Here is an 18437-nt window from a genome sequence, read left to right as displayed (position 1 = left end):
GAGGATCCGGCAGGCGGCGTTCTTGTCGCCAACTTTGGTGATGGATACTCCGAGAGGTCAAGTCGGTTGGCCGAAGCCAGGCAGCCAAGAGCAAAGCTGGGGCTGCAGCCCAGGCAGACCGCAGACGGCGGGAGGAGTCACCTAATAAATACCTGGGAGGTGCTCTGGCTGGTGGAGTCAGGCTCAGTTAACTCCATCCACCGGTTCTCCCACTTCACAGATGGAGCTGTGGAGGCCCAGGCTGGGGCAGGAACACTGGGACCAGGCGCCCAGGGGAACCTGACCAGCAAGCAACATCAAAGGTGCTTCCAGTACCCCCAGGGCTGGCCCAGGAGAGAGGTGGGCCTGGTTTCAAACTCCAGGTCTCTGAGTTTGGGCAAGTGACGTGGGCTCTCCACACCTCGGCATCCCACTGTCCTCCCCAGCAAAAGACAAATGTCCCTGCTTTGGGGTGGTTGTGAGCGTGACGCTCGGCCATCGTTTAAGGCTCTCACACGATGCCTGGCGCTCAGCAGTTAATGGTCCTCACGGTCGTGGTGGCTCGGAATGGAGGTGACATTTGTCCCTGGGAACCTCCCCCTCACCTGAGGACGTGACCCCCGGGAGGCCCCCTGTAAGGGGCTGGAGCGAGCAGTGTCTGGTCTCCTTGGGTCCTGAGACCGGCTGCTCCTGTGGCCCAGGGAAAGCAGAGGGATCGTGGCTGGGAGGTCCTGGCTGGGCTGCCTGGACCCAGAGGAGTTAACAGCTCCAGGCCCTGGCCCAGCAGGGCTGCCACGCTGCAGCCACAACAGCAACTATTTTAGCAGAGGAGCCAGGGCTGCTTCCTGATGGGCAAAACAGCTGGCCGCCCGGGAAAACAGCTGGCTCGGGCCCAGCCTCCTGAGGACGGACAGTGCCTCAGAGGAGGACAGCGCCACATCTGGGGTGCTGGGAGAAGCCAGCGGGCATGGCCAGGAGGGAGAGGGTGGTCCTCGGGAGTGTGTGTGGCTGTTGGGTGGGCCCCCGGAGATGAGGGGCGCGTGGGCGGGTTCCTGGAGCAGAGGCCAGGGTATGCTGAGCCTAAGCGGATTGGGCAGGGGTGCTTCCAGCTGCGGCTTAGGGTCTCAGGGGCCCCTCCGATGGGAAAGAGGAGCAGCAGGGAAGCCTGTGGGAGCCTCTACTCAGCCCTGGCCGCTTCTGGAACCAGGCTTGAAATGGGAGGTGGGGAGGGTGCCCAGGCTGGGCTCCCGATGCCCATCCGCAGAGCTGCACCCCGAACCAGGAGCAGGGGCGCGGGCCCATCCTCTGGCCAGGATCCCGGGCTCCCTTGGCCACAAGCTGGACTGGGGCTCAGAGAACCCCCAACTCGGGAGACGTGAAGCTGGCAGCTGGTAAGCGCTCTGTTCAAGCATCCTCCCCGCTTCGGGTCCCCACTCCTAGCCTGCTTGGCTGCCAGGCCACGAGGACCCCCAGGTTGGGGCTTCTGTCTGGGTCCAGGGGCACCTCCAGGCCACTCGTACCCTTGGCTGGGAAGTAGCACCTGAGACCACAAATGAGGCTCGGCAGGGTAGGCAGGGGGCTCATGGGGGGATATGGTTGGAGTCCAGTGGGCCAGAGCTGCCTACCCAAGTGGCTGTCCCCCAAGTCCCAGAGGCCTGGCCCCTATATGTCTCGGACCAAAGGGGACCTCGTAGCCCACCCCCCTATCCTCCCAGACTAGCGGATTGGCCCTAGAAGCACCCCTTTGGGATCCGAAGCAGAGAGGATTCCCCAGTGCCTCTGTCTCTAATAAAGGCCATGCTGCAAAGCCTTTGCCAGTGGGTGGCAGGGCTTGGAGCCAGGCTCCTCCGGGGAAGAAGGCTCTGGGGAGGGACGGTTCTTGCTGGGTCTCTAATGCAGAATATCAGAGGGAAGCCTGAGGTGCTTGCGCCACCTGCTGGCTCTGGCCAGAACTACAGTGGTGGCTGGGGGGAGTGAAGATGTTGAACAGGAGATACGGTGGGTCCAGCCGACGGTTGGTTCCCTCCACTCTGGGTCCTGCTCAGCCAGATGGGTTCCAACGGTCATTTAACAAACATGTATTATTGTTATTTAAAGCATTTTTAAGTTAGAGAGCCCGCTTTCGTTGCTGGTTCATTCCCCAAATGTCTAAGCCAAGAATTTTTTTTTTTTTTTTTTTTTGACAGATAGAGTTAGACAGTGAGAGAGACGGAAAGGTCTTCCTTCCATTGGTTCACCCCCCAAGTGGCCACTACGGCTGGCGCTGCGCTGATCCGAAGCCAGGAGCTAGGAGCTTCTTCCGGGTCTCCCATGCGAGTGCAAGGGCCCAAGCACTTGGGCCATCCTCCACTGCCCTCCCAGGCTACAGCAGAGAGCTGGACAGGAAGAGGAGCAACCGGGACTAGAACCGGTGCCCATATGGGATGCGGGCACCGCAGGTGGAGGATTAACCAAGTGAGCCACAGTGCCAACCCCCAAAGCCAAGAATCTTTTCTTTTCTTTTCTTTTCTTTTCTTTTCTTTACATCCTTCCTTCCTTCTTTCTTTCTCACTCTCTTTATTTACTTGAAAGGCAGAGTTACAGAGAGGCAGAGGCAGAAAGACACACAGAGAGAGAGAGAGAGAGAGAGAGAGGTCTTCCATCCACTGATTCACTCCCCAAATGCCCGCAATGACCAGAGCCGTTCCTAAGCCAGGAGCCAGGAGCATCTTCTAGGTCTCCCACGTGGGTGCAGGCACTGAAGGACCAGGCCATCTTCTACTGCTTTCTCAGGCCATAGCAGAGAGCTGGATCGGAAGTAGAGCAGCTGGGACTCGAACCAGCACCCATATAGGATGCTGGCACTGTAGGCAGTGGCTTTACCCGCTAGGCCACAGCAGCGCTGAGCCAAGAATTTAACCCAGGTCTCCCGGAGTGGGGGCAGGAACCCAACCTCCTGCACCATCCCTGCTGCTCTGAGTCAGGAGCGGGACCAGCAGCTCAGTGCAGGACCTCCACGCGGGCGGCAGGGACACGGTGCTGCCCCCCAGGCTCTGTGTCGCCAGGAAGCTGCCCACGGGAGCTGGAGCTGGGTATCGAACCCAGGCACTCCAACATGGGACATGGGGGCGTGGGGGTCTGAGGCAGCTCCTTCATGACAGACCAAACGCCCCTCACCCCCAACAATCATCTTCCCCAGGCAGGTGCCCTGCATGACCCGGGGAGAGAGCCCGCAGGTCCCATCGGACAGCAGTGTCAAACCTCATCCTGCATCCGAGTTACCCGGAGGGCTTTTCTTAAAACAGACTGCTTGGCCTCCGCGGCCTAAGAACTTGCATTTCTGGCGAGTTCCGGAGGACGCTGATGGCTGCTGGTCACGCTTTGAGACCCACCGCTTTAGAATAACTGTAAGTGGGGCCAGTGTTACCTTTGCAGAGTGCGTCTTCTGGTTCCACTTGGGGGCAGAAAAGGAGGGTGGGTGGGAGGACAGGTGTTGGAGGAGCCCCTCCTTTCCTCGATGACCCTACTGTATCCCACGCCCACCGGCCCCAAGCTAGGGCCGGGATACAGCGATGAGCAGGGGCCAAAATAGAAGCCGAGGCGGCAGCTGGAGGGGGCACCCCTGCCTTGGACGGAGCTCAGGGAGCGACAGGCAGAGCCGTGACCTGGTGGCTGACAGCTCTGCGGAAACGCCAGAACGGCACCCGGTTTCACCTCTTACCTGCTTCTTCTCAAGTCTTCCCCGCTCAGCTACCGGTGGAAACGTCCTCCCGGGGGCTGGCGCTGTCTCCCACATCCAAGCCCACAGGCCTGGCGGCCCCGCCCCCCCGTGACACATCTCAGCTCTGCCCCCAGCTCCTTTGCTCCTGGGACTTAGGTGCCCCTACTTGGCCCCAGCTCTGCCTCTGAGCTGCAGCCAGAGCAATCCTTATTGAATTTCTAAAATTTATTTTACTTATCTGGAAGGCAGAGAGAGAGAGAGAGAGAGAAACCAACACGCTCCCTCTGCTGGTTCACTCCTCAAATGCTCACAACAGTCAGCTTGGGTTGTGCTGAAGCCAGGAGCCATCGCCTCCTGCCTTCCAGGAAGCTGAAGTCGGGAGTGGAGCCAGGACTCGAACCCAGGGATTCCGATACAGGATGTGGGAGAGCTGGGTCTTTTTTTTTGGACAGGCAGAGTGGATAGTGAGAGAGACAGAGAGAAAGGTCTTCCTTTTTGCCGTTGGTTCACCCCCCAATGGCCACTGCGGCCGGCGCATCTCGCTGATCCGAAGCCAGGAGCCAGGTGCTTCTCCTGGTCTCCCATGCGGGTGCAGGGCCCAAGCACTTGGGCCATCCTCCTCTGCCTTCCCGGGCCATAGCAGAGAGCTGGCCTGGAAGAGGGGCAACCGGGATAGAATCCGGCGCCCCAACCAGGACTAGAACCCGGTGTGCCGGCGCCGCAAGGCAGAGGATTAGCCTGTTAAGCCACGGCGCCGGCCTAGAGCTGGGTCTTAACAGCTGAACCAGATGTCCATCCACCCCACCCCCACCACTGACTTTTTTTTTTTTTTAAGATTGATTGATTCTTAATTTACTTGAAAAGTAGAGTTATAGTGAGAGGAGAGAGGTGGGGGGAGGGGAGAGGGAGAGAGAGAGAGGGAGAAAGAGAGATATTCCATCTGCTGTCTCACTCCCCAAATGGACACAATGGCCAGGGCTGGGCTAGGCCAAAGCCAGGAACCTGGAGGTTCTTCTAGGTCTCCCACATGGGTGCAGAGGCCCAAGCATTTGGGCCATCTTCTGCTGCTTTCCCAGGCACATTAGGGAGCTGGATCAGAAGTGGAACAGCTGAGTCTCTAAGCAGCACCCCTATGGGATGCCTGCAATGTGGGTGGAGGCTTAACCTGCTGTGCCACAGTACTGCTCCCCAACATCTTTTTTTTTTTTTTAAGATTTATTTATTTTTGAAAGAGTTACACAAAGAGAGAGAGAGAAAGTGAGATCTTCCATCCGCTGGTTCACTCCTCAGATGGCCGCAAAGGCCAGAGCAGAGCCAATCTAAAGCCAGGAGCCAGGAGTTTCTTCCAGATCTCCCATGCAGGTCCAGGGGCCCAAGGACTTGAGCCATCTTCTACTGCTTTCCCAGACCATCAACAGAGAGCTCGGACTTGAACTGGCGCCCATATGGGATGCCGACACCACAGGCGGATGCTTAACCTACTACATCACAACACTGTCCTTGTCTACCTAAATTTGTTTTTTTGGGGGGACAGGCAGAGTGGACAGTGAGAGACAGAGACAGAGAGAAAGGTCTTCCTTTGCCATTGGTTCACCCTCCAATGGCCGCCGCGGCCGGTGCGCTGCGGCCGGCGTACCGCGCTGATCCAAAGGCAGCAGCCAGGTGCCTCTCCTGGTCTCCCATGCGGGTGCAGGGCCCAAGCACCTGGGCCATCCTCCACTGCACTCCTGGGCCATAGCAGAGAGCTGGCCTGGAAGAGGAGCAACCAGGACAGAATCCGGCACCCCGACCGGGACTAGAGCCCGGGGTGCCGGCGCCGCTAGGCGGAGGATTAGCCTGTTGAGCCGCGGCGCCGGCCCTACCTAAATTTTAAAACATAAAATCAATTTGAAGCTGACTTTGTGGCTCAGTGAGCTAAGCTGGCTCCTGCAGTGCCAGCACCCCCGTAGGTGCCCAGTGATTTTAGTCATAGCTTTTCTGCTTCCCATCCAGCTCCCTGCTGTGGCCTGGGAAAGCAGTGGAGGACGGCCCAAGTGCTTGGGCCCCTGCACCCACGTGGGAGACCCAGATAGAGTTCCTGGCTCCTGGCTTCCACCTGAGACAACCCCAGCCATTGCAGCCATTCCGGGCGTGAACTGGCAGATGGAGGTTCTATCTCTGTCTGTCTTTCAAATAGATAAATACATCTTTAAATAAAATAAAAGTTAAATTTTGCTGGGTGAATGGTGTCGTGTAGGACACTGTGTAAAGGTGTCTCCCCGGGCTGACATCAAGGGGGACCTTCCAGAGGCAGGAAGGGAAACTGAGGCAGCAGGGCCTGCGGGACGGCAGCTGAGCAGGAAGGGGAAGACCAGTGCAGGCGGAGGGACCGAGAAGGTCCAGGCGCACGGAATGATCTGGAAACAATAAATTTTTAAAAAAGACTGAGTTATTGGGGCTGGCACTGTGGCATCATGGGTTAAGCAGCCACCTGCAACACCAGCATCCCAGAGTCCCGGCTGCTCCACTTCCAATCCAGCTCTCTGCTATGGCCCGGGAAGAGCAGCGAGAAATGGCCCCAAGTGTCTGGGCTCTTGCCACCCAATTGGGAGATTTAGAAGCAACTCCTGGCTCCTGGCTTTGACCTGGCCTAGCCCTGTCCATTGTGGCCATCTGGGGAATGAACCAGTGGATGGAAAATCCTCTCTCTCTCTCTCTCTCAGATAAATAAAACTTTAAAAATAAAAAGATTGGCCAGTGCCACAGCTCACTAGGCTAATCCTCCGCCTTGCGGCGCCGGCATACCAGGTTCTAGTCCCGGTTGGGGCGCCGGATTCTGTCCCAGTTGCTCCTCTTCCAGGCCAGCTCTCTGCTGTGGCCCAGGAGTGCAGTGGAGGATGGCCCAAGTGCTTGGGCCCTGCACCCCATGGGAGACCAGGAGAAGCACCTGGCTCCTGGCTTCGGATCAGCGCAGTGCATCGACCACGGTGCAGGAGGGCACTCACAGCTCTCCAAGATGCTACCCCGGTCCCTGGGCCCCTGTCACTGCAGGATCACCGGCCGCCTGGAAGTTCTGACCCGAGCCTGGTGGAGACTTCGACGCTGCCGGTACCGTCCCCTCACCAGGCAAGTCCCTTCCTTCCCCCCTCTCCCGGTGGGGCTGCAGGCACAGGCCTCGCCCCCTCCTTGCCCTGGGAAGAGGCTGCAGAGAGACCCCCCAAGGTGCCCCCGGAAAAGCAGGGGTTGGGGGTGAATGAGGGGCCCCTCTGCCAGCCTCATCCCCAGGCTGGACCTCTTCCTGCCTCTCAGCCTCCACGCGGAGCAAAGCTGCAAGTGTCTGGTTCTAGCAAGGCCTCCTTGCAAACCCTTGGAGTTGGTATCAGCCCCGGAGCACCAAGCCAGGACCCCAAGGCTCAGGTCAGTGGCAGCTCCCCCCCTCCAGGCCCCTCCTCTTTAACGTTCCTGTTGCAACAGAGGCTGGAGACTCTTTTCCTGCCTTGCACCCCAGGGAGGCTGTGTCCCCCGTTTTCCAGGGGGGGCAGGGTCACGGTCAGGGGTCCCCTAGTTCTACACCGGGCCTAATCGTGGGCTCTGCTCTCTTAAAGGCCGGATCAGTGCCGGTGCAGGCGGCCGAAGCGAGGACGGCGACGCGCGCGGCATGCCAGGCGCAGACCGCCGCGGGACGGCGCGCCCAGGTCAGGGGAAGCAGGTCTCCGCCCCACGCCCGCGTCTTTCACGCCCACGCGTGGCTTCGGTCTTCTGCGAAGTTCCCGTCTGCGGCCGCCAGAGGGCGCGCGGGAGCGGGGGCGGGCCGGCGGCCGGCGGCCGGGGAACCCCGGAAAGGCTGCACCGGGCGTGGGTCCCGCCCCGCGGGGTCTGAGGTCCAGTTGTCGGGGGCGGGCTCCAGGGATGCAGGTTCAGGGGAGTCGGGATTCCAGGGACTGGACGCTCAGCGATCCGGCGCGGCGAGCGTGCTCAGACGCCAGGCCGGCTCCGATGCCGTCACCCCGGACCCTCCCCTCTTCCCCCCTTCCCCGCTCCGGGGTCCCGCCGGGCCCGGCTGCCCCTGGGTCGCATCCGCCGCACGGCTCCGGACCGCGGCCCCCCGGTGCCCCGGGGGGAGGAGAGGGGATTTGAGAATCCACGCACAGTGCGGAGGAGTGGGAGCCCACTCTTGGGGGGCGGGGGTTCGCCCGGGGCCCCTCCGGGCCAGAGCCGGCCCCGCCCGCGCCGTGGGCCCCGGGCCCCGCCCCGGCCTGCCCGCCCCGCCCATTCCCCCTCGGCTGGGCCCGGAGCCCCGGGGGCCGCCGCCGTCGCCGAGCGCCCGCCATGCGCGCTGCCCCCGCTGTCCCGCTGCTGTCGCTGCTGCTCCTGCTGGGGCCGCGGCTGGAGGCCGCGGGCGTCCCGGAGCCGCCGCCGCCGCTGCCCACCGTGGTTCTTGCCATCCTGGCCCGCAATGCCGAGCACTCCCTGCCCCACTACCTGGGCGCGCTGGAGCGGCTGGACTACCCCCGGGCCAGGATGGCCCTCTGGTGAGAGACACCGGGGCTGGGGCGCCCTTAGGACTTCTTAGCCCCCAGCCTCGAGGCCGGCGCCGCCCCGGGCTGGCCCCGTCTGCTCCCGGCACAGACACCACCCTGCCGGGCCCTGCCCCCCACGACAGGCCTGCACAGCCCCCAGCCCCCCTGGAGACCCCTGGGTGCTAAGCCTGGATCCGGAGCCCATAGTGGATGGGGGCCCCAACCCTCTTTCTAGCCCTCTGCTCCCTGGGGCCTCCCTGGGTGTCACTGGGGCCCAGCCTTCAGAGCCCAGACCCAGTCCCCGGGGGACTGGTGGTTGTCGGCTGGCCTGGAGCACACAGGAGCCTCCGCCCTCAGCCGGGGCCCAGAGTGGCAGGCAGTGGGCAGCCTGGTGGCGAGTACTCTCAGCCCCCCTGGACCTTCCCGCTGGTGTCCCGTGCAATCAGGGGCCACTACCCCAGGCTGTGAGAGCCCCCCTCCCCCTGAGGCTGGGGAGAGATGAGCAATGACAAACCACCCCCCAGGACACACCACAGTTGGGCTGGAGGTGGGGCGAGGCCTGGGGAGGCCGCCCACAATGACCACAGCCTGGGAGTCAGTTCCCACCCCTATTAGACGTGACACGTACTTAGTCTCGCTCCCAGGAAACGGACTTAAAGGGGCAGCACCGCCTAAAACCTGGGCCCCTGGTTCGGCCCCCCACCTCCAAATTGGGAGCCCCTTCCCAGCGGAGGGAGGTTACGCTCCAGGGCACTCCTCGGATCTGTGGGTGGAGGAAAGCTGCGGCTCTCTTGTCCAGTGCCGATTCAGAGAGGGAGAGGGGCTGGCCTGTGGTCACACAGCAAGGAAGGCAGGTGGCGGGGCAGAGTGGCAGGGGCGCTCCTCTGAGCAGAGAGGGTGCTCACCTTTCTGAGTGGCTCCTGTGACGCGGGCAGGACAGCGTAGACAGGAGGGGAAGGCAGGCCCAGAGAGGGACCACACAGCAGGACACGGGACTCTGGCAGCCTCTGAGTGGAGGCTGCCTCAGGGCCCAGTCCTTGTGTGGCCGGGCCCCTCACCATCCTCCCTCTGTGTCCCCAGGTGCGCCACTGACCACAATGTGGACAACACCACGGAGATGCTGCGGGAGTGGCTGGCAGCCGTGGGCGCGGACTACGCAGCCGTGGTCTGGAGGCCTGAGGGGGAGCCCAGGTTGGGATCTGGGGCAGGGGTGTGGACACTGGCGCCGCAGCCTGCAGCCAGGGCTCCGGCCCCCTCGCTGCCCGTCCCCTCTGTATCCCCACAGGTCCTACCCGGATGAAGAGGGCCCCAAGCACTGGACTAGAGAAAGGCACCAGTTTCTGATGGAGCTGAAGCAAGAAGCCCTGAGCTTTGCCAGGAGCTGGGGTGCTGACTACATCCTGGTGAGGAGGCCTGGCGGGGGGCCGGGCCCTGAAGGGGTGGTACCCTTCCCTAGCGAAGTCTCGCAGGACTGAGCGGCCTGCAGACTGCATCCTTTAGCTCCCAGACCCAGCGTAGAGCTTGGATCCTTCTGTTTGAACTCAGGCTGGGTGCTAAGCCTGGATCCCTGAGGCAGATCCCAGGATATACTGAGCCTAGATTCCTGAACTAGAACCCGGAGGGTAAACGTGGTCTGGATCCCTGAGCTAAAGCTCAGAGCAGGTTTTGGATCCACTCCCTAAACCAGATCTCAGATAAGGTTCTTAGGTCAGCGTCCCAGACCTAAACGCTGATCCATTGTTCCCAGCTAGATCCTGGGTACCTAAACGGACCTGCTGGGATTGTTGGGTAGATCCCTGTGACTGGATCCTAGGCGCCCACCCAGTGAAGTCCCGGGGGGCTGCAGCCCAGACAGGGCCGGGGCCTGTGACCTCCACTCTCCAAAGTTTGCAGACACAGACAACATTCTGACTAACAACCAGACGCTGCGGCTCCTGGTGGAGCGCGGGCTGCCGGTGGTGGCGCCCATGCTGGACTCCCAGACCTACTACTCCAACTTCTGGTGTGGGATCACCCCGCAGGTGAGGCCGGGGATCGGGCCTCGGAGGCCTGGAGCCCTGGAGCCCTGGAGCTGGGGGTGGGGGTGCCTGGGGAGCAGAGAGCCTGAGGCTCTGGGGGCCATGGACAGGCAGAGCGCCCCTCCCCCACCCAGGGCTACTACCGCCGCACGGCCGAGTACTTCCCCACCAAGAACCGGCAGCGCCGGGGCTGCTTCCGCGTCCCCATGGTCCACTCCACGTTCCTGCTGTCCCTGCGGGCCGAGGGGACAGCCCAGCTCGCCTTCTACCCCCCGCACCCGAACTACACCTGGCCCTTCGACGACATCATCGTCTTCGCCTACGCCTGTCAGGCTGCTGGTGAGGATCAGCCCTCCTTGGAGGCCGCTGGGCCTTTGATTTGTTGGTTTACTTGAAAAGCAGAGTGACAGATAAAGATCTTCCCCAAATACCCCATGGCAACGAATGTGGGCATCCCAGCTGCTTGGCTTCACACCTGCTGCCAGGTTAGCTCTGAAAAACACAGCGCACAGGGCCGCTGTTGCGATGTAGCCGGCTAAGCCACTGCCTAGGACGCCCGCGTCCCATATCCCAGTGCCACTTCAAGTCCCAGCTACTCTGCTTCCAATCCGGCTTCCTGCCAATGCATCGCGGGAGGCAACGGATGATGACCTGAGCGCTTGGGCCCCTGAGTGGAGTGTCTGACTCCTGGCTTTGACTTTGACCTGGTCCAGCCTTGGCTGTTGCAGGATCTGGGGGACAGAGGACACCGTGCCAGCGTCCCTGGGGCTCACTGTAGTTAAGGTGCTACCTACCGAAGGCAGCAAAAGGCCTCCCTGGGTGCCGGGTGGAAGGCGGCGTGGTGAGGGGCAGGAGGGGGTGGAGTGCAGCGCTGGGTCAGGGTGGGGCGGTGGGGCTGGGAGAGACGGGAGGACTTGGGGTGGGGCAGCGGGGCGGCCAGCACAGGGTCCTGTCCTGCTCAGCACCGCAGCCCGGTGCCCAGCAGGTGCCCAGCAGGGGCTCCAGGCAGATCTGCTGCAAACAGCCGCTGGAGATGCTGTGCGGTCAAGCTCCCTCCCTCCGTCCACAGGCGGGGAAGCCCAGTCCCAGGGAAGCCTCCTGCCCTAGGTTCTGAGAGCCCTGCCCCGACTCCGGCATTCACCGGGGGCCTCTCTTGGCAGGGGTCTCGGCCCACGTGTGCAACGAGCACCGGTACGGGTACATGAACGTGGCGGTAAAATCCCACCAGGGGCTGGAGGACGAGAAGGTCAACTTTATCCACCTGATCCTGGAGTCGCTAGGTGAGTCTGTTCTGTGCGGGTCTTGCTGGGAGGGGTCCCGCCTCCCCTTGGTGCCCCTTTTCCTGGGCCGCAGACCTAAACTTGGAGTTCTAGCCTCGCCTCTAGCTCAGTCCCTGCCTCTGAACAAGTTTCTCTCCCCATGGAGCCTCAGTCTTCCCATCTGTAGAGTGGGGACAGGGGGACTCTGGGACCTCCAAGGGGCCTTCCCGGTGGGGGTTCTGTGGGGTGGGGGGGCTCGGGCTCCAGGATGTCTACTTGCAGGGGCCGTGGGCACTCTGGATCAGGGGTGCTTTCCTTTGTAGTGGATGGGCCCCCCATGCAGGCCTCAGCTCATGTGTCTCGGCCCCCAAAGAGGCCCAGTAAGATGGGGTTCGATGAGGTAAGTTCCTCCTGCTCAGGATTGGGGTCTGGAGGTGGATGGGTTCTTCCTGCCCCTGCCCCACAGCGCCCCCTGCTGCCTCCTCCAGGTGTTCGTCATCAGCCTGGCTCGCAGGCCGGAGCGCCGGGCGCGCATGCTCAGTTCCCTCTGGGAGATGGAGATCTCTGGGCGGGTGCTGGACGCCGTGGATGGCCGGTGAGGCTTCCTGGGGCCTGTGTGGTCCATCGCTGAGCTCCCGGGACCGGGGAAAGCAGACATGTTGAAGGAACTTCCTGTTCTAGGAGGTATCCAAGCCGGGCTGGGGGAGTTCTGGGACCCACAGACTTGGGGCAAGATGCCTCCCTCAGCCCACCAGAGGGAGGAGGTGGTTCAGGGCCAGGGTCTGTGTTCCAGGTCTTGTTCTCAACCTACTAGAAAGGCAGGGTGGCATAGAGAGACAGACAGATCTTCCACGCACTGGTTCATTCCCCAGATGCCTGCAACAGCCAGGGCCGGGCCAGGCTGAAGCCAGGAGCCTGGAACTTCATCCCGGTCTCCCACGTGGGCAGTAGGGACCTGGCCACTTGAGCAGCATCTGCTGCCTCCCAGGGCGCACATAGCAGGAAGCTGGATTGGAGCGGGGGAGCCAGGCCTGGGACTGGCACTCTGATATGGATGTGGACGTCTAAGTGGTGGCCTCGCCCACTGCACCGCAGCGCCCGCCCGTTCTCGGTGAAGAGGGAGGCAGTGAGGATCCCGAAGGTTAGGTGTCAACTGTGTTCCTCTCATCCTGGACTTCGGTGCCTGATGGGTTGGGGAAGGTGCAGGCCAGCCCCGATCCCCGGGGGTCGGAGGCCAGGCTCCTGCAGCCACCAGCATCACAGGGCCCCATACACCTGCTGCTGTTTGCATCAAAGCCCCCGCTGCTTCTGGCCCAAGGATGTCCACCTGTTACTCAGGCCTCCGCCCAGGAAGTCTCCCCCGAGTTCTCCACGTTCATCCTGGCGTGCCTCCCCTCGGCAGCTGCCCCGCCCCGCCCCCTAAGACCTCCTGAGCTGGTGATGGTTCCCCTACCCCCCCGGGAATCTCACGCCTCGAGTCTCCTTCAGACCGGCTCCTGTGGGGCCACTGCTTGTGATAGCAGCATCTCCCATCAGAGAGCCTGGTGGAGTCCCGGCTGCTCCAGTTCGCATTTGGCTCCTGCTAATGCCCCTGGGAAGGCAGCAGAGGATGGCCAAGTGTTTGGGTCCCTGCACCCACGTGGGAGACCTACATGGAGTTCCTGGCCCCTGGCTTTGGCCTGGCTCAGCCTTGGCTATTGTAGCCATTTGGAGACTGAACCAGTGGATGGAAGAGTCTCTCTCTCTCTCTCTCTCTCTCTCTCTCTCTCTCCCTCTCTCCCTCTCTCCCTCCCCCCCTCCATCTCTCTCTCTCTCCCCCTCCCCTTTTCTGCATCACTCTGCCTTCAGTAAGAATGAAAACAAACAAGCCAGCTTCAACAATCACAGGCCAGCCCCCCCCAAAGGGCCACTCACCCCCCCCATGCTCTGTCCCCCAGGACGCTCAACAGCAGTGTCCTCAGGAGCCTGGGTGTGGACCTGCTCCCTGGCTACCAGGACCCCTACTCGGGCCGCACGCTGACCAAGGGCGAGGTGGGCTGCTTCCTCAGCCACTACGCCATCTGGGAGGAGGTGAGACACCCCATGGGGAGAGCATGGCGCCCCGGCACTGGGTGAGCTGCACCCACAGGGTGCGGCCAGCGGCTGCTCGCTTCCGCCCCTGGCGCCGCAGTCTCTACTGAGCACCTGCTATGTGCTGGGAGACATTCGCATCCATCTCCTTCCTGCCATGGGGATCCCCCCGGGTCTTAGGGCCCAGAGGGGCTCGGAAGAGAGAGGTGGGGCTATTGCAAGGCTCGGGAGAGGAGCCCTGTTCTGACTTTGAGGCCTCATGTGGGTGGGCGTGGGGAGGGAGGGGTTCGCCTTCCTGGAGGAGGAAGCCAGTGCGGCCATGTTCCCCTCCCAAACGTCCCTGTCCTTCCCATGGTAGAGACCTTCACGCTTCTCCCGAGGGCCCCTGGTGGCGAGCCGAAGCCCTGGCCTTCCGAGATGCAGCTGTGCGCTATGAGGGTAGCAAGGGTCCTGATTACCTTCGGGGTCCTGTTGGGAGAGCCAGACTGGGGCCTGGAGGGCCGTGCAGGCCAGAGCAGCTTGGGACTTTGGCCCCCAGGCAGTGGGAGCCCTCAGCAGGCTCTGGCGCCGCTGTGGGAGTGGCCAGACCGAGCAGCCGGGTGGAGCCTGTGGGCTTCAGCCAGGTGGGAAGACCACCTGCCACCCACGTGTCCCACAGGTGGCTGCCAGGGGCCTGGCCCGGGTCGTGGTGTTTGAGGACGACGTGCGCTTTGAGAGCAACTTCAAGGGGAGGCTGGAGCGGCTGATGGAGCAGGTGGCGGCAGAGGAACTCCCCTGGGACCTGATGTAGGCAGCCCGCACCCCCCAGGGGCAAGGGACGGGGTGGGCCTCGGCCTTGCTTCTTCCTGCTTGGAATCCTGCCCAGAGCCTGGCCGTGGGAGAGGCTGACACCCCAGGACCCACGGTGACTCCTGGGGCCCTCGCTGTTGCTTGCAGCTACCTCGGCCGGAAGCAGGTGAACCCTGAGGAGGAGGTGGCCGTGGAGGGGCTGCCCGGCCTGGTGGTGGCTGGGTACTCGTACTGGACACTGGCGTACGCCCTGAGCCTGGCGGGGGCCCACAAGCTGCTGGCCTCGCAGCCCCTACGCCGCATGCTACCTGTGGACGAGTTCCTGCCCATCATGTTTGACCGGCACCCCAAGTGAGCGTCCCACGGGGGTGGGCGGGGGCGGCCCACACAGGAGACCCCCGGGGAGACTGTGGCTGGTGAGGCCGAGGCCCGTGTTCGTCACCTGGGAGTAGCCCTGGAGCCAGACCAGCTCCGTGTGAGCACTGCGTGCGGGCCCCCTCCTGAAACTGTGTCCTCTTGGAAAGTGGGAGGGATAGAAACCCTGCACCTCGGGGCTGCCGTGGGGACGCGGCCGGGGCTGGCACGCGGTCTGGGGGGAGGGCTGAGCTGTGGCCCCTCCCCGCAGCGAGCAGTACAAGGCGCACTTCTGGCCGCGGGACCTGCAGGCCTTCTCGGCCCGACCCCTGCTGGCCGCCCCCACCCACTACGCGGGGGACGCAGAGTGGCTCAGTGACACGGAGACGTCCTCCCCCTGGGATGATGACAGCGGGCGCCTCATCAGCTGGAGCGGCTCCCAGAAGACCCTGCGTGGCCCTCGTCCAGACCTGGCCGGCAGTAGTGGGCACGCCCTCCATCCCCGTCCCCACCCCCGGGACGAGCTCTAGGTGAGGCCCGGGCCTCACTCTGCCTCTCTCTGCCTCTCTCTGGCTCTGCCCCACTCTGGTTCTCTCTCTCTCTCTCTCTCCTGGCCCACCAGGTGCCGCTCCAGTGGAGCACACAGGACGTGGCTACAGCTGCGTAGTGGGCCAGAAGCAGGAGCTGCCCCCAGGAGCCATGGACCAAGCTGCTACCTTGGGCAAGGCCACTCTGCCCTCCTGACCCCTCTCACATCAGGAGAAACCACTCAGAGACAGATCTCATTCCTCAAAGGTCACACAGCACAAGGGCGGGACTTGGGGTTCCCTGACCCTGTCTGGCTGATTCCGGGGCTGGGGGTGGAGGAGGGAGGTGGCTCCCCAGCCTTCAGTTTTCAAGCCGGGTGGAACCCAGGAGCCTCCGGGGCCCCTCTGCCCCTTCTACCTCCACCTCGGCTCCTTACCAACTTAACGTTCAGGTCTTGCCAGCAGCTGCTTCCCGGGGAAGTGGCAGGTGGACCCTTGCGGATCTGGTGCCCAGCACACAGTAGGCCTGCAGTAAAAGCCCACTGTATTTGACTTTATACTTTTGAGTCATGGTGGAGCCTCGTTGCTTCTGAGCTGGCCTGGGAGGGAGCGCGTGCGGAGGCAGGGAGACGGAGTGGAGGGGGAGCCGGGCCACCCTGGCGTGACCTCCGTGCTGGGTGACGGGGCAGGTGCCGCCCCGGCGCTGGCCTTCATCTACTGTTTGGTCGTTGGGGTGGGGCTGATGTCATCACTGAGGTTACCAGCTCACTTTGCTGGTCGGGGTGGGGACTCAGGCCAGAGCCGGGGCTGCCCATGGTCCCTGGCCTTTGGATCTTACTGAACACCGGCCTCCAAGAGTGGCCCCTGGTGCAGGAGGGGTTGCAGGGAGACCCAGGGCTCCTGTCTGGTTCTAACCAGTGGGGCCACCAGAGGGTGCAAGGTGGCTGGTTTGGGACTAACCATGGGAAAGGAAGCTTGGAGCTTGGGGATCTGGCCCTGAGCCACCTGTGCTTGGGGGCTCGGGCTTTGCCTCCCTCCCCCGCCACCATAAGGCCAGCAACTGTCCTGCACCCGCACTCAGGTGGCCGGTGGAGTGGGGGGGAGGTGGCTCCTGGCCTTGGACGGACTGCGCTGCTGGTGCCTCCAGGTTGCCGCTTCAGGGGAGCCCCTTTCCCGCCCGTCTCCCGCGGCAGCCCCTCAGCCTGGCTGTGGGAGCACCCAGTGCTGGCAGCATGTGATACGCATGCCCTGGCTCTACTGGGGGTGAGGGCCAGGCCTGGCCCAGCCACGGATGAGAGGGACTCTGGGCTAGGGCTGTGGGCGTGGGGCTTTGCGGGCTTCCAAGGGTGAAAGCCATTAATTGTGGATAGCTATGACCTTGAGCAAGTGGCGTCTACCTGCAAGGTCTCAGGGTCTCCTTCAGCCATTGCATTAACATTTACTGGGCGGGAGGTGTGGTGCAGTGGGTTCAAGGTCTCAGGGTTTCCTTCAGCCATTGCATTAACATTTACTGGGCGGGAGGTGTGGTGCAGTGGGTTCAAGGTCTCAGGGTTTCCTTCAGCCATTGCATTAACATTTACTGGGCGGGAGGTGTGGTGCAGTGGGTTCAAGGTCTCAGGGTTCCCTTCAGCCATTGCATTAACATTTACTGGGCGGGAGGGGTGGTGCAGTGGGTTTAGATGCCAAGGAGTCCTGTCTCCATTGCTTTTTTTTTTTTTTTTAAGTCTTCTTTTTAAAAGATTTCATTTATTTATTTGAGAGATAGAGTTACAGAGAGAGAGGTCTTCCATCTGCCGGTTCACTCCCCAAATGACTGCAACAGCTAGAGTTGGGCCGATCTGAAGCCAGGAGCCAGGAGCTTCCTCCAGGTCTCCAACATGGGTGCAGGGGCCCAAGCACTTGGGCCATCTTCCACTACCTTCCCAGGCCACAGCAGAGAGCTGGATGGGAAGTGGAGCAGCCGGGACTCAAACTGGCACCCATATGGGATACCGGCACTGCAGGCAGAGGCTCAGCCCACTGCCCCACAGCGCCGGCCCTACAACTGCTTCCAATTCAGTTTCCTCCTGATGCATCCTGAGGGGCAGCTCAAGCAATGGGGCCTTTGCCACCCACGGGGAGACTTGGCTGGGGTTCTTAGCTGTGGCTTGCTCTGGCTGTTGTCGCTATTGGGGGGGGGGGTGTTGTGAACCAGCAGATGGAAGACCCCCCCCCCCATTGCTCTGCCTTTCAAATAAATGAAAATAAACTTCCAAAAGCTGATAAAAACAACTTTCACTCGAAGGATTCACCTTCTGGCGAGGGAGACAGACAAAAACGAGTGAGGGAGGGGCTGGCGCTGTGGCGTACAGGTAAAGCCTCCACCTGTGATGCCGGCAGCCCACATGGGCGCCAGCTCACGTCCCGGCTGCTCCACTTCCAATCCAGCTCCCTGCTCATTTGCCTGGGAAAAGCAGCAGAAGACGGCCCTAGTGCTTAGACCCCTGCACCCATGTGGGAGACCCGGAAAAAGCTCCTGGCTCTGGGCTTCAGCCTGGCCCAGCCCTGGCCATTGTGGTCATCTGGGGATTGGTCTCTCTGTCTCTGTAACTCTGATTTTCTTTTTTAATTAAAAAATTTTTTTTTTTTATTTTTGACAGGCAGAATGGATAGTGAGAGAGAGAGAGACAGAGAGAAAGGTCTTCCTTTTGCCGTTGGTTCACCCTTCAATGGCTGCCGCGGCCATTGTGCTGCAGCCGGCGCACCGCGCTGATCCGAAGGCAGGAGCCAGGTGCTTCTCCTGGTCTCCCATGGGGTGCAGGGCCCAAGCACTTGGGCCATCCTCCACTCCACTCCCGGGCCACAGCAGAGAGCTGGCCTGGAAGAGGGGCAACCGGGACAGAATCCGGCACCTCGACCAGGACTAGAACCCGGTGTGCCGGTGCCGCAAGGCAGAGGATTAGCCTGTTGAGCCACGTCGCCGGCCCTTTTTTTATTTTTTAAAAGATTTATTTTATTTATTTGAAAGACAGAGGTAGAGAGAGAGAGAGTCTTCCATCTGCTGGTTCACTCCCCAGATGGCTGCAACGGCCGGAGCTGTGCCAATTTGAAGCCAGGAGCCAGGAGCTTCCTCCTGGTCTCCCATGCGGTTGCAGGGGCCCAAGGCCTTGGGCCATCTTCTGCTTTCCCAGGCCATAGCAGAGAGCTGGATCAGAAGAGGAGCAGTCGGGACTAGAACCAGTGCCCATATAGGATGCCAGCAC

The 18437-nt window shown here is 62.0% G+C and overlaps 2 protein-coding genes across 3 annotated transcripts; both read left to right on the top strand.

The window, feature by feature from the left end:
• The first annotated feature begins 413 nt into the window (after window positions 1-413).
• LOC133771992 (uncharacterized) lies at window positions 414-7538 on the top strand. The gene is made up of 5 exons (XM_062208483.1): window positions 414-1370; window positions 3158-3365; window positions 6710-7075; window positions 7264-7353; window positions 7446-7538. Exons 1-5 carry the CDS (start codon window positions 1009-1011, stop codon window positions 7536-7538), a joined length of 1119 nt encoding a protein of 372 aa, XP_062064467.1. The 5' UTR covers window positions 414-1008.
• Window positions 7539-7987: 449 nt separating this feature from the next.
• CERCAM (cerebral endothelial cell adhesion molecule) lies at window positions 7988-15836 on the top strand. 2 transcript variants are annotated; one of them, XM_062207449.1, is made up of 13 exons: window positions 7988-8190; window positions 9259-9369; window positions 9464-9581; window positions 10065-10199; window positions 10331-10535; window positions 11357-11476; window positions 11779-11855; window positions 11944-12050; window positions 13393-13525; window positions 14184-14311; window positions 14462-14665; window positions 14940-15198; window positions 15291-15836. In XM_062207449.1, the coding sequence occupies exons 1-12, from the start codon at window positions 7988-7990 to the stop codon at window positions 15196-15198; spliced, it is 1800 nt and encodes a 599-aa protein (XP_062063433.1). In that variant the 3' UTR covers window positions 15291-15836. The 2 variants fall into 2 exon arrangements, with proteins under 2 accessions (XP_062063433.1, XP_062063435.1); XM_062207451.1 differs by having other exon boundaries at window positions 8097-8190; window positions 10307-10535; window positions 15291-15835.
• The last annotated feature ends 2601 nt before the right edge of the window (window positions 15837-18437 follow it).

Source organism: Lepus europaeus, chromosome 12 (genome assembly GCF_033115175.1).
Source record: "Lepus europaeus isolate LE1 chromosome 12, mLepTim1.pri, whole genome shotgun sequence".
NCBI classification, from domain to species: Eukaryota; Metazoa; Chordata; class Mammalia; order Lagomorpha; family Leporidae; genus Lepus; species Lepus europaeus.
The sequence above is the reverse complement of the archived record's forward strand: the minus strand, read 5'-3'. Positions and strand labels throughout refer to the sequence as shown.